The sequence below is a fragment of the Anser brachyrhynchus genome, assembly GCF_964034855.1.
Source record: "Anser brachyrhynchus genome assembly, chromosome: 2".
Classification (NCBI taxonomy): domain Eukaryota; kingdom Metazoa; phylum Chordata; class Aves; order Anseriformes; family Anatidae; genus Anser; species Anser brachyrhynchus.
In genome coordinates, this window is record NC_137695.1 from 22,383,920 (window position 1) to 22,397,367 (window position 13,448).

Genomic DNA, 13,448 nt, shown 5'->3' on the forward strand with positions numbered 1-13,448 from the left:
TGAACAGAGAGATACTTTTAAGACTAGCACACTGCAGATACTAGACAAGCAGATTTAGGAACGGCATTGCCTGCATGTCTTGAGGAATACTATTACGCTTATTTTCCTTCTCCTGAGCATATGTCAGTAATAAACAGAAACTGTTATTCTACCAACATGATGGAATAAGAGCTTTCAGCAACATGAAAAAACATACAGCATCATGGAAGTGCAACTCTGTGTGTTATGCTTTCTTTTTAGGTTTCAATGATTTGAGCAAATGACAGCATGTTTTTTTTGTTGTTGTTTTGGTTTGGTTTTTTGTTTGTTTGTTTTGCCATACACAGAACAGTGTGTACAGCTCACTGGGAAAGAGATGCCCATGATTAATACAGCAGTGACAGCTTGTTCATGGATGAAACACATCTCTACATAGTAGAAAGCTCAAAATCTGTGTTGACCTTAATGAGGATGCCATGAACACAGGCTCGATGGGCTTCCATGCAATTAGGTCTTCAGGCCATCTCTTCCCACCATTCTGCCCCAAAACTGCTGTAGATCAGTTGCTGTGTTTTCAGGACTGATGGGTCATGTTAAACAAAGATGTGCAGCATGGCAGGGACAGGAGAAAAGCAGCCCATGGTATTAGAAGGATAGTTAATACAGCATTGAAGAGAACTCTATCAATGAAGAGATGCCACCAATGAACTGCAGCACTCCACCAATACATGCAACAATCAGATAGTATTGTGTGATATACACTTTTCTTTGTTTTCTAGATGAAATGAAATGCATGTTTCCCCTATGTATTCTTTTACATTATTGTAGCTGTTTTAGGATTCAAAAAGTGTATGTTCTCTTTCTTTGCTCAGGGGATGCTGATGGAGAGCTAATAGCCAAACTCTGTGGTCAGGCTGCACCATCAGTGCCACTAGTAATAGCTGCCCCCCGGATTTGGGTACACTTTATAAGCGATGAAAATGCAGAAGATAAAGGATTCTGGGCCCGCTACACGTTTGAAGGTAAATGGCTCGATAGACTATTGCCCTTGATGACTGAGGCACTACTGGGGAATGCTGGCATTCATTTGGTGACACTGAGAATTCATACTATGGGATCAGCTCCCAAAGTGGTCCTCAGAAGTTACACAGTTCCTGCCACTATTTATATCCATCTAAAACAAACATATGCTAGCAATTAACTTTCAGATTTATTTTCTGTCTCTCTGTTTCCATTCCCTGAACCACATTTGAGTTTTTGCAATGCACTGCAACACTCAGAACAGCTGGTTGCTCTTGGGAATAGGGATGTAGCAGGTAACACCAGCCAAGTTTGACTTACTTCAAACAGGCTCCAGACTGCTAGCATGGCTCAGATGCATTCTGCTGCTTGAACCTTTGCACTCATTTTGAAATCCACTTAGAGCCATATCAGTGCAAATTACACCACTTTGCCATTTACAGGCCAGCACAACTATTCTTCCTGTCACAGCTGAATTTAGCCTTGGTGCTTATCTAGACACATCAGCAACTTTTTCACTTAATTGTGTTGGTCCAAGAATGGCACCAGTTTGCTTAGGAGTCTGAGATAAATGAATAGACGATATGGCAGAAGAAGCAGCTGTACATGTTAACTGGCAAAGGTTTTGCAGAGCTATATTAAGTGTCAGAAAAAAATATGAACTCTCAAGGTCATTCCATCTGTTTACTCAGTTATTCAATGTCAAAGGTTTTAAGACTTGGACTTTCCCTGATAATTTTTTCATTCTTACCTATATCAGTCCAACTTGAATATATTTTAGTACTGTTTCAAGCTGAATAATAGTCCAGTCATTTGCTTGTGGTGTTCAGTTCCTAAAGTGTACTGAAAATTTATTTTTTGTCTTCAGCTTGTGGTGGTATACAGTCAGGTGAAAGGGGAGTTATCTCGAGTCCTAACTACCCAGAGCCATACAGCAACCTGAATCACTGCTCCTGGTTGTTGGAAGCCCCTGAAGGTGCAACCATCACTGTGAGTAAAAATGCCATGATTGTGTGTGCAACTGGCAATGTGAGGAAACACCCTCTGAATCTTGAGGAAGAGGTTCGAAACAATTTGGAAAATAAGAAATGTGAAAGAATTAAAAATCTCCCCATCAGCCTTTTCTAAGGAAGAGGGAGAAACAAAGATAAAGCAACCGACCTAGATTGTGCTTTTTAGAAAATAGAAAGATCCCTATCTAATTTAACCTCAAGCCATAACAATGATTTCTACTTTAAAAGGATGACTTTCTCTGTATAAGAAAATTAAAATAACTCATGTTATTAGATGCACATGGATATTGTCAATATCATGAGAATAACCTGATGCATGATGTGTTTGCATCTCTGCAGAATAGTTACAAGACACTGGAAAGTTACTTTTGGGTCTTAATGGCAAGTCTAGAAGACAATATAATTGCTTGTACAACTTACATCAATGAGACAGCACCCTTATATCCTAATAACTAAAAATGAGCTGCCTGAGGTGCCACTTCCTTGAGCCACACTGCTGAGAGACCAATCTAAGCACCTTTAAAGCAGTGCTAAACTTCACTTACTGAATTATTTGACTGATCCCTTGGAAAACAACTCTAGATAGTGATATTTGAGGTCTAGGCAAAAATAAATAAATGAATCTGAAAAGCAATTTTGTAAAAACACGTTGCAGATTTTCACTATTTTCCCTGTCATGTTTTCTTTATTTACAGCTACAGGGGAATTTCTTTGAAGTGCAAATCCACAGTCCTAATTGTTCTGTTGCATGACATTTTGATAACTGAATAGGTATTTGCTTATTTATAGGGAATACAGGAAGATCTTAGTAGAACACAAAAGTTCTATTTAATCCAGAAATTTCTTTAAAGCAGAACTAATCTTAAATTTCTGTTTTCAAAAGACTGAGTAGCAGCCCCCTCAGTGAAGGCAAACTAACCTTTTCTGGTATAAGCTATCAGTTTCAGTTGCTGGTAAAGTTCCAAACTTAAACCATTTGAGATAAATTTATATTTGGTCTTTGCCTCAGGTAGAGCTCTTTTGGAAAAGAATAGATGTAAAAGTTACTGGAAGACGTACTATGTATTTGCTAAACTTTTCCACGAAGATCCCAATCCCGGAACTGGCAAAAAAAAAAATACTAATTGGAAGAGGGCCAGGCAGTCATTAGTGAACACCAATATTGCAATATCAACAAATCCAGGAGTCTACTGAATTGGCAATCTAAATGTGTGAACTGGAAATCCCACCTGTGGTCATATCGCTCCAAGGACAAATATTATCAGTGTGGGAAGGAGATAGGGGCAGTAGCTGCCTCTCCAGCCCAATCTATTTGTGTGATGCATTCAGGCCCACAGAACCAACCACGCAAATATTTCTCTCAGATTTAATAGCAACTAACATTATTTTTAGCAACTTTTAAGTATTCTGATGCAAAATAATATGAGAAAAAAATGCTTATCTTCCTGCTTACATAGCTACTTATAATTCCATAATGAGAAGCCGTGAGAGAGCAGGAGTGTAGTTCAGCACTTGTACATATTCAAGACAGTTCTGAAACACACTGAACTTCAACCATATGGTTAAATCTCAGTGTTGCCAATTTTGAACCTGAGTGTTTCTCTTTCATTTCTGCCTTCGTGCTAAGTAACTGCTGTTATTTATAGCAGCAAGACTCCACGCAACACTTGCAGGAAAGGAAAATGAAGTCAGGGTCAGACCTCTGATCATACCCGAAAATCACTGTGTAGGATGGCTACGGGAACTGATGGGAATTGTTCTAAACCCTCCACCTGTGTGGCTGGTGCTAGGCCCTAAATGCTGCTTTTGTATTTTGCAGCTTACTTTTACAGCCTTCCACGTTGAAAATCATTCACTTTGTAAGTGGGACTCTGTTACTATCCTGAATGGTGGCTCTCCTGGCTCTCCTGCCATAGGAAAATATTGTGGAAACACGTCCCCTGGGACCATTCGGTCTGGTTCCAGCAAGTTAGTTGTTATCTTTAATTCTGACCATTCAATTCAAGGAGGTGGCTTTTATGCAACGTGGACAGCAGAATCTCTAGGTAAGAGAAAAACTATTCTGTTTTGTCTGGTCTAACACTGCAGTACATCATATCTACCCAGCACTTTTCAACTAGAAAATGAAACAGGATTCCTTCTCTTTATATTCCAGAACAAAGTTTATATTCCAGAACAAAAGGAATACCTGTCAATATCTTCAGCATTCCTGAGAGAAGCCAGTACTATAAAAGTCACATATTAAACCAGTGTTGTCTGATCTCACACAAAGAAATAAAATTTGGAAAGATTTTGTACTTTATAAGCCTTCTACGGGCAGTTCTTGATGTCTGTAAATTGATACCATGCTCATTATCTTCCCAGCAGTGGTATCTATTGTCAGTAACTATGAGAAATTTAATTTCTCAACTAATATTTGTTTCACAGTTTGATTTGATTTAAACACCTAAAACTAGAAAGAAGTGAGTTGCAAAACAGAGGGCCAGACAGAGTTTCTCAAAGAGCACATGTGACTCAGCAACCTTAAGACTCTTCTACTTTAGTGATGTTGGTACTCTTTTGAAGGTGGTATGCATGCAGGATTAAATGGGTACATTTCAAGGTGCTACCTTCCCTCTGTTGAAATTATCATCTCTTTGGATAAAAAACAAAAACAAAAAACAAAAAAAAAAAAAACCACGACAACAACAATTAAGGTAGTTCACCATCTGCACACTGTCCTTCAGGAGGTGGCTAACTGCAAGTGTAGATTTGCTGGCTGGTGGCAGGGCAGAATTCATGGCATCAGGGCAGAATTCATGGCATCATCCTACTTCAGCACAGAGCTGGCAGTGCATCCACCAGTGTCACCTCCAGTTGTAATCCTTCTGACTGATGCTGAGCAGCTTTCCATCAGTTAATTATCTAGCAGTACACACAGCCAATTAAAATGCCTGAACTGAATATTGGTAACTTCCTGGTGTGAGGGAGTGTCTTCTTAAATGTACTGATAGTTTGTGCTTGCGTGAATATACACTGTCACCTAAGCAGGTTTTGACACATTTCCACTGGGATTTCATTTAAAAGGAGGGCCACTCTTCAATGACATAATAGGCACTGGCATAAACATACTATGTGCATAGTTGGTATTCTCTCTGAGATTTCCAAGATTTCTTTCTCTCTCTCTCTCTTTTTTTTTTTTTTTAACATACGTTGTTTCCTTCCCTTAGCTTTCTTCTCATTTGTCCACTAAGAAACTGGGGGTTTACATTTTACATGTGTGAACAAAACTTGGTTTCATATCCTTCTAAACGCAATTGCCACTATCTAACACAGAGCAATGAAAAAATAAAATATTTTAAAGCTAATACATATTTTTTAATTGAGGGGAAAAAAGTAGATTATAAAGCTTTTTTTCTTTTTCTTTTTTCTTTATTCGTGCTTTTACTATTTCATCTCTGAAATAATAATAGGTTGCTTGTACTGTACGCATAGCTCTAGTAAATTATTCTTGGCAGGGTATTTGCAAGCATGTTTCAAATTAACTCAGCTTATTACATATGAGAACATGAGCTGCCACAGAGACATGACCAGCTATTCCCCTTTATAAATGAATCTGTTAACAATTTTTAAAGGCATGTTTTTTAGCCCTCTCCATAATCCTACTGAGATCCACAGGGCTGCCTGGGCTGGGGAGAAGTCACTATTTTGATCTGGGTGAACGGATGTAGCTTGAGTAGATTCACATGTGGAACTGCAATATTCGCATTTTGTGGAGTGAGAAAATGAAAAAAATTGGCAGTATATTTTTTTCCCCCCCAGGGTACTTTTATGAATGGCTGTCAGTCATGATGTTCATGCTGTGTTGTGCAGGAGGGAACCAGCATAGTCTCAGGAGAAGCTCCTCATTAATGCTTACCCTTTATGTGAGCAATACCCACATCTCATTGTCAGGGGCATATTGATGGACCAGAGCAAAAGGGTATAAAACGGCAGGGAGAAAGAACTTGTGAAGAAAAGAAAGTGAAGTGCAAGGAGAGACCTTTTCTGGAGTGTAGTACCCTCCCTGCTGCAGGGTAGGGAGAAGGGAAATTAATCAAACGATGGGTACGAACGTGTGCTGGGGCTTCTGTTCTCTCAGTCTCAGAGCCTCAGAAGTAAGTGGCCATTCAAAGCTAAGTTCTCTGAGAGCACCAACATGAAATATTTGAACACTTCTCCCACCCATTGCTCATTTTTCCAGGATGTGGTGGAATCCTTCATTCAGATAGCGGTACGATCAAGTCTCCTCATTGGCCTCAAAATTTTCCTGTGAACACCAGATGCATGTGGACCATCATTACGCATGAAAGCAAACACTTGGAGATGAACTTCCACAATAACTTCCAGATCCCAGATAGTGATGGAAGCTGCCAGAGCAGTTATGTGAAGGTAAAATGATTGTTGGCATGAGATCAGCAGCGCAGTGCTGTAAGAAGTCATCATTCCAGAATTTTGTTTTACAATTGTGTCATGGTTAAGATGTCAAGACAAAAAAAAAATCAGGTTATTTACAATGGAGTCCTTCTACCAATACAGTCAATTTCCTGTATGCTTTGAGAACAGGCTTGTATATGTTTTTAATTTTTAGCAGCACTTGGGGCTCCACCTCCAGCAGGGACCCCTCCCCTTACATACTGCCCCCAAAAAGACAAACATGAGAAAACTACATTTGATTCAGAAACAGGAAATAATGAGAAAAGTTACTGCAGTGAAAAGACCTTTTCAATTATTCCGATGAGTAATAAAACAGGAATGTGACACTATACGTCTACAAAATTTCTAAGCTGTCCAAATTGTTCTAATCCTTATTTATTATTTTTTTTTTTATTTATTTCAAACAACAAAGATTGCATTTTATCATAGGTTGTCAAGAGCCACTTGTTTTCAAAGCAGTAGAATGGAGTGGACATGCTTTGAATTTTTCACACTGTTACTTTTTTCTCAGGCATTTGGCATCTGTTCACAATGTTTTTGTGCACATTTTCTCCACAGCAGTACAACTCCCACTTGCAATAAAGGGCAAACATAATTTGACAACATGTAGGAAGACTTGAGCAGCTTTACATCTGACCTACAACTAGTAACTTACAAACTTCACTTGCACTCATTTTTGAAGGTTGTAGAAAAAAAAAAAAGAACAGATTTGTCTTTTCATAGCCTGCTCCACTGATTAACCGCTGTAATATATTACAATAAAGTTTTGGTAGTATAAAAGTCTTAATATTACCCAATAAAGGTGCTTTAAATTCAAATTTCTGAACTGTCCTAAATAGTGTGGGCAAAACTATATCAATTGGAGATTTTGTCCTTAGAGACAAACCTGCAGTTTTTGGTGATGTTCACCTCCATTTCTGAATGTCCCATTTGAGATGTATGAAGGTGTCTGGATATGCAAAAGTGCTGAACAGGGGTAAGTTTCTCATATTCACTCCAAGCTGAGCAGCTGAAAAAGAGAAATCCCAAATCAATAGTGACTTTGCAAAACCTTGAACAGGCCATGGACTGTTCGTATTAATCCTGTGAGCATCCGTTGCCTCTCACACCTGGCCAGATGAATGAGGGTATTCATATGCTTACACTTACAGACTAACCCTTGGCTAACCCTTTCTATAGGATGATCTCTTATAGCAATCAGAATTTCATATGGTTGTTTTAGTTCCAGTCAGACTTATTTCAAACACATTAACTTAAAAATGAAATATTATTTATTTTTCATATATTTTTGGTATACAAGGCAATCAAAAACAATTTAAACACATTGATGAAAAATAAATTTATTATTACAGTAAATCCCTTTTGCTTTTTTTCTTAAAGCATAAGTTTCAAATCCTTGGCAATAAACATCCTGATTCAGGAAATGATTTAAGCACTCAAACTTCAAACATTTATGCCTGTGCTTCATTTTATGCGCGTGGCAAAATTCAGTGCTTAAACTGTGAACCTCAAGTACATGTTTAAATAATTACGTGAAGTGGGTTTCACTTGAACGACTACTTAAGCATGCATGTGCTTCTTGAATGCACAGTTTGATTGAACTGAAATTGGCTATTGATACAGTTGAAGTAATATTTTTTAAAAATAATAATTTTTTATTAATTTTTGTGAATACTTAATTTTTAACCCTTTCCATCATTTTATACTTGTCACTGAACAAGTGAATCCAACATAATAAAACCTGGAATCATTTTTGACTAGCAACGCTAGATATTAAGGATAAGGACCCAGATCTTCTTGTGCTTCTACATTACCTTTGTTTTTTATTGACTTATGAATAGCACAAGGATTGCATAATTCATTGTTTATACTGATATTCATACTCATAGAGAGTGTGGAGATAGCAGAGACAAAATGGAGGTAGGTAATGACGTGCATAAAATATTTTTCTCTAGTTCCTGGGACTTGATTTAAGTTGGCCCTGCTCTCAGCAAGGGTTGGAGCAAGTGGCATCCAGATGCCCTTCAGGGATCCCTGGGAGCCCACATTATTCTATGATTCACTCCTTGGAGAAGTCTTTTTGTCTCCACTGACTCTAAAGTGAACAGAGTGAATAGCTCCAGTGTAGACAACTAAGTTTTAGTGAGAGATGAGAGAGACCTTAAGTCTATTGGAAGAACAACTAACTATATATGGAATTCATGGTAATTGGTTCCCACAGACTACATGGGCTTTGAAAGCACTAAACCATTTCCAATCTGGCCTTGTCAGGTGTGGAGAGGAAATGATGAAGAAGAAGAAGCTTTGTTAACCACAGGATGTGGAAGTTCAGCTCCTGCCCCTGTTGTTGCTCCAAGCAATGTGATAACTACAGTTTTTCAATCTCAGGATGCTCCCGGGCATGGTTTCTCTGCATCTTTCATAAGCAGTAAGTGGTACAAAATCTTCCATTTCAGATTAGTTTTGTCTGTATGAGCAAGTCAGACCTCAGTCCAAAAAGGTGTTGAAGCCTCTGCCCAGGTTTCGAACACAAGAATTCCCTTACTGAACACAACAGCAGCACTGTGTGCCCCAGTTTTGGGACTCACTGAAAATCCTCCATGCTGCTCTAACTTTGTAGTTATTCTTAGCCATCTTTGCCTTTTCAGTGTGCTGAAAAGAAATAAATAGGCTTTAAGTGGTAAGATTTTTTTTTCTCTTTAATGGAAGTACTTGGAAGCAAAAGCCATAATCTTCTTTAAAAAGGAAAAAGGATCTGGTCTTCATTTAGAAATTTATCTCTAGTCTTCTTTTCAAAGCACACTATGGTAATTTCTCCTGTGTATGGTGTAGCCCATGCTCTTCACATAAACTGCTCTCGGGAGGAGAGATGACTTCTCAACATCTGTTCAAGGCTTTTGCTTTGCTTTGTTGTATTTGCATTTCACATAGTTCAAGTGGCATTTCTTGGGTGGGCCTCTCATTACTTTCCCCATGGCTTGTGCTTTGTGAGGGTCATACCCACTGGAAGTGTAGGAGGTAGTACTCAATTGCCACTGGCTGTTATTTTATTTTATTTTTTTTAGGATGCTGCCAAAGGGAAACATTTTCTTTTTGCTTGATTCAGATTAAAACAATGAGAAATTAAATTCTTAGTGGAAGACACTATGGAAGTATACAGAATCCTGAACTGAAATGGCTTTTGTTTTTATAATGTCTGCACTAACATTGTCAGTAACAACTAACAATGAAGTGCAACCTCCTAGTGGAGTCAATCACAGGCTTCATAGGCCGGTTTCTAAACTTACACCAATATTTTACTGCATACTGAGCTCTTTTATTTTAAGCCTGTAGCTACAGGTTTAATATAATAATAATAATAGTAAAAATAATAATAATAATTCTTAGTAAAATAAAACCATAGGCTTAAAATAAAGAGAAACCCCTGGTGACATGTTGTAAAGGTTGTTTGGATCAGAGTGAGCTCCATGAAAATGAACAGCATGGTGTGCTTGAGTAGTTCTAGGTGGCAAACCTGGCCTGTCTCTGTGTACAGCAAAACAGCCCAGAGATGGCCCTGCTACTGGCCATCAGCCCTGAAGCAAGAATGCTACCACTTGGGCTAACACAGGCAGTTTCAAATGAGGCAACATTGCTGATGTGCCCTCTCACCTACAGCCAGTTAAGCTACATTTGAGTGTACCCAGGGCCTGTGAAATGTGCAGCTTCCAAACCCGTAAGAACAGCAGTGCTGTGTCCTTCTGGTGAGTTGGCTGAGGGGCTATGGTCTGGTCTTATTCATGACCCGCAAAAATGGTATGTGAGGCTGAAAGTGCTGTGAGCAGGAAGGCACTGTGTTTCCCCAAACCATTACTATATGCTTGTGTAAGACCTACTTTTGCCATCATGATCTGTATTAATCTCCCTGGCTCAGATCATCTGAATCATCCATTAAGATGAGGTCCTTGCATACATTATTGGGTTTGACACTGCAAATGGAAATGAGCTTATCACCTGGATTTTAACCATGTCTTATTTATTTCTGTTTGCAGGATGCGGAAGAAATTTCACCAGCCCTGAAGGTCGTATTGTCTCTCCTAACTACCCCGGTCAGTATGACAACAACTTGAACTGCAGTTACATCATAGATCAGGGACCACAGTCACTGGTGATCCTAGAGTTTGAGACTTTCCACTTGGAAGGTAACTGGTTCTTCGTAATTTCAGTATGTGCCATGAATGTAATTTCCTACTTGAAAACATTTAAGTGTTCTGTCATGGAAAATGGTTGATGGTTTAATTTGCTGGTCCATTCTAAAAACTATTTACTGGCAAACATCTGCAGAGAGAGTGTGCATGGGGTCAGTTTTATGTCAGCGAAGGCCTCCAGAAGAATGAAGATAGAGTATCTCACTTGCTGAGCATCTTGCAGTAATGAAGCTGGGAATTTGCCAGATGGTTGGAGTATAGGAAGGACTGTGGCCAATTTGTATGTTTGTTCCTGCCTTTTTTTAACTATTGATTCTTATAATCTTCTTGATCTTAGGCCAGTTTTGCTTTTCAGTGTGTCTGTTTCCCTAACTGATAAAATGGATATAAATACACTTGGGTGTTATACAAGAATGCAAAAACATCTGAAAGTGAAATTAGGTGAAAGACTACAGTATCTGAAAAACTGTAAAAGTTGTCACCCCGTACTTTACCGTGAACAAAATTCCCTCTTGAGATTTTCAGTGTTGGTACCATTTAGCCAATAAATAATAGATATAATATCTGGCCTTATTGGTGCAGATGGTTAAACTTCCCTGACTTTGACAGGGTCAAATTTTCATGGATGGAGATGTCATTAAAACAAAAAAGGAATCAGTATGTCCATACTATTTGGATGGCATCATATATTTTGAGACTCTCTTAATTTGGTTCCCTTGAAGTCACCTTGACAAAAAGATTTTTGAGTAATTTGTTACTGAGCTGGGATGCATAATTTGATTTTTTCTTCAGATCAAATCACAAAGAAATAGGTTTCCTTTATTTTCATTTTAAGTTTTTGAACTGTTTTGAATTCAAAGGTATTGTAGCCCAAACTTAATTTAGGTTTTAGAAAAAGATTTCATTATATTATGATATTATCTGAAGCATTTTGTTCATCTCCCAGTACAAACTGCTACTTTAAGATTTTAAAAAACCCAACAACTTGAAATGTAATCCACAAAAATTACATAATTTATTCATATAGAAGGCATTATTATTCAGCAGACACACTAAAACATTAGGTTGAATCAGATGATGCTTATTTTGACATCTGTATTATTAAATTACTAATCTGTATTCTGTCTGTACATGCAGTTAATTTATAAATGGACTTAAGCTTTCATTAGTGAAAAGGTTAAACCAAAGAGGCAAGTGATACAGACATGATAATAAACATAGACCTAAAAAATATTAAAGGTATTCTATTTCTTGTAGGGAGGTTTGCCCTTTTATTGTTATTGGCTTCCATAGGCTACACAAAACAGAAGTCTTTAGTGCCATGAAAGAACTTTGGTTATCAGCTAAAGGATAGCTGGTTATAAAAGAGGAAGTATGACACTTTCCAGTAGTTATTAATCTTTTTCAGAAAGTCTTTAAATATAGCCCCATAACAAAGAGAAATTGCATGGGTTTAAATGGGAAAAAATACTGAAACCACCATCTTGCAAACTATCATGCAGAAGTGAAAATGTATTCTATTCATCAGTCTCACTGAATCTGTTTAGCACATGTGCCTCGGGGTTTTCAGCATGAACTCCCTTAGTTCTTTTGCAAAGGCAGGACAATATTTGACAGCATCTGTTAAAACCATTTCCAGTTATTCCATATGCAAGGAAGCGTTGCACCTGCTTAGCTTGTGGCTGAGTGTGGCCTTTAAAATCTTCACCATACTAGTACAGATGTTCTGGACTGGGTTTTTAAAGTTTAGCTACATTTCCAATTAACATAATTTACTACCTATTTGACCTCTGAAAAGAAATCCAATTGTTTTTTTCATGGTTGTTTAGTAATGAAATGAAGTATCTAAAATAATGCCTATAAGGCATACATATCTCATTGACTTAACTGGTTGAGATATCATTTCCAGAAAGTTAGAAGGCGGAAAGTAATTGGCTGTAGCGCAGTGACACATTGCTACACGATTGAATGACTTCATGGTTAGTTACAGATTTCTGCTGTATGGTAGTTATGTTTTCAGTTATGGTGAGATGCCTGTTCTGATTATAAAGGACAACTCCAAATGAGGCTGCTAACCCACAGCAGTGATACTATGTAAGTATCTGGGACCAAACGAACATGACATGCGTGTACCTAATATGAAATATGTATTAAGCACTAAATATAGCAAGTAACAACTCAGAGCAAGAGCAAAGTGGAGGAAACCGTATTTGTTGATTTTGTGATCAAAATTTAATCTAAATTGTCTGCTTCCTGGTAGGTAGGAAATTTATTTTTGTCTGACATCGATGTCCTGAAAATAGGCATCTATTTTAGATTTATCACCTAGATTTATCTTCTCCTGTAGTGAAGTGCAAAAGATAGTGCTTTAAACTCAAGGACAAGTGTGTTGTACAGGTGGATTGAATTGCCTTCCGAAGGCCCCTCTTTACCTGTTGACTATTACAGGAAGCCATAAACAGTAGCTCACACATGACAGTTAAGATTTAGTCAGCAAAACATAGGCAAGATTAACCCTGTGAAATGAGTTTGACTTAATCTCTGTGATTTCCTTGCAGCCTGAAAAATGTCTTTTCCTGCACCAAATGACATGGTTACAGAACATCTCTCTTAATTTGCCTACTTTGTGAAGCTGCACAGGTTGCTTTTTGCTTCTGAATGTCCGACACTGTTGTGTTATTTTACAAAGAACCAAACAGATGGAAGTGCATTTGTTTTCTCTGTCTCATTTCTGTGACAGTGATCAACATTGTCGTACATCTGTCCTTACTCCTTGGATCAAAGGTCTACGCAA

The 13,448-nt window shown here is 38.0% G+C and overlaps 1 protein-coding gene across 1 annotated transcript in view; it reads left to right on the plus strand.

The window, feature by feature from the left end:
* The window catches only part of CUBN (cubilin), a 142,519-nt gene that overhangs the window by 106,122 nt on the left and 22,949 nt on the right, over window positions 1-13,448 (plus strand). The window contains exons 51-56 of the mRNA XM_080581470.1: window positions 852-1,001; window positions 1,868-1,989; window positions 3,832-4,057; window positions 6,235-6,422; window positions 8,739-8,895; window positions 10,499-10,648. Of these exons, the coding sequence (XP_080437596.1) occupies window positions 852-1,001; window positions 1,868-1,989; window positions 3,832-4,057; window positions 6,235-6,422; window positions 8,739-8,895; window positions 10,499-10,648 (993 nt within the window). The remainder of the gene's footprint in view (window positions 1-851; window positions 1,002-1,867; window positions 1,990-3,831; window positions 4,058-6,234; window positions 6,423-8,738; window positions 8,896-10,498; window positions 10,649-13,448) is intronic.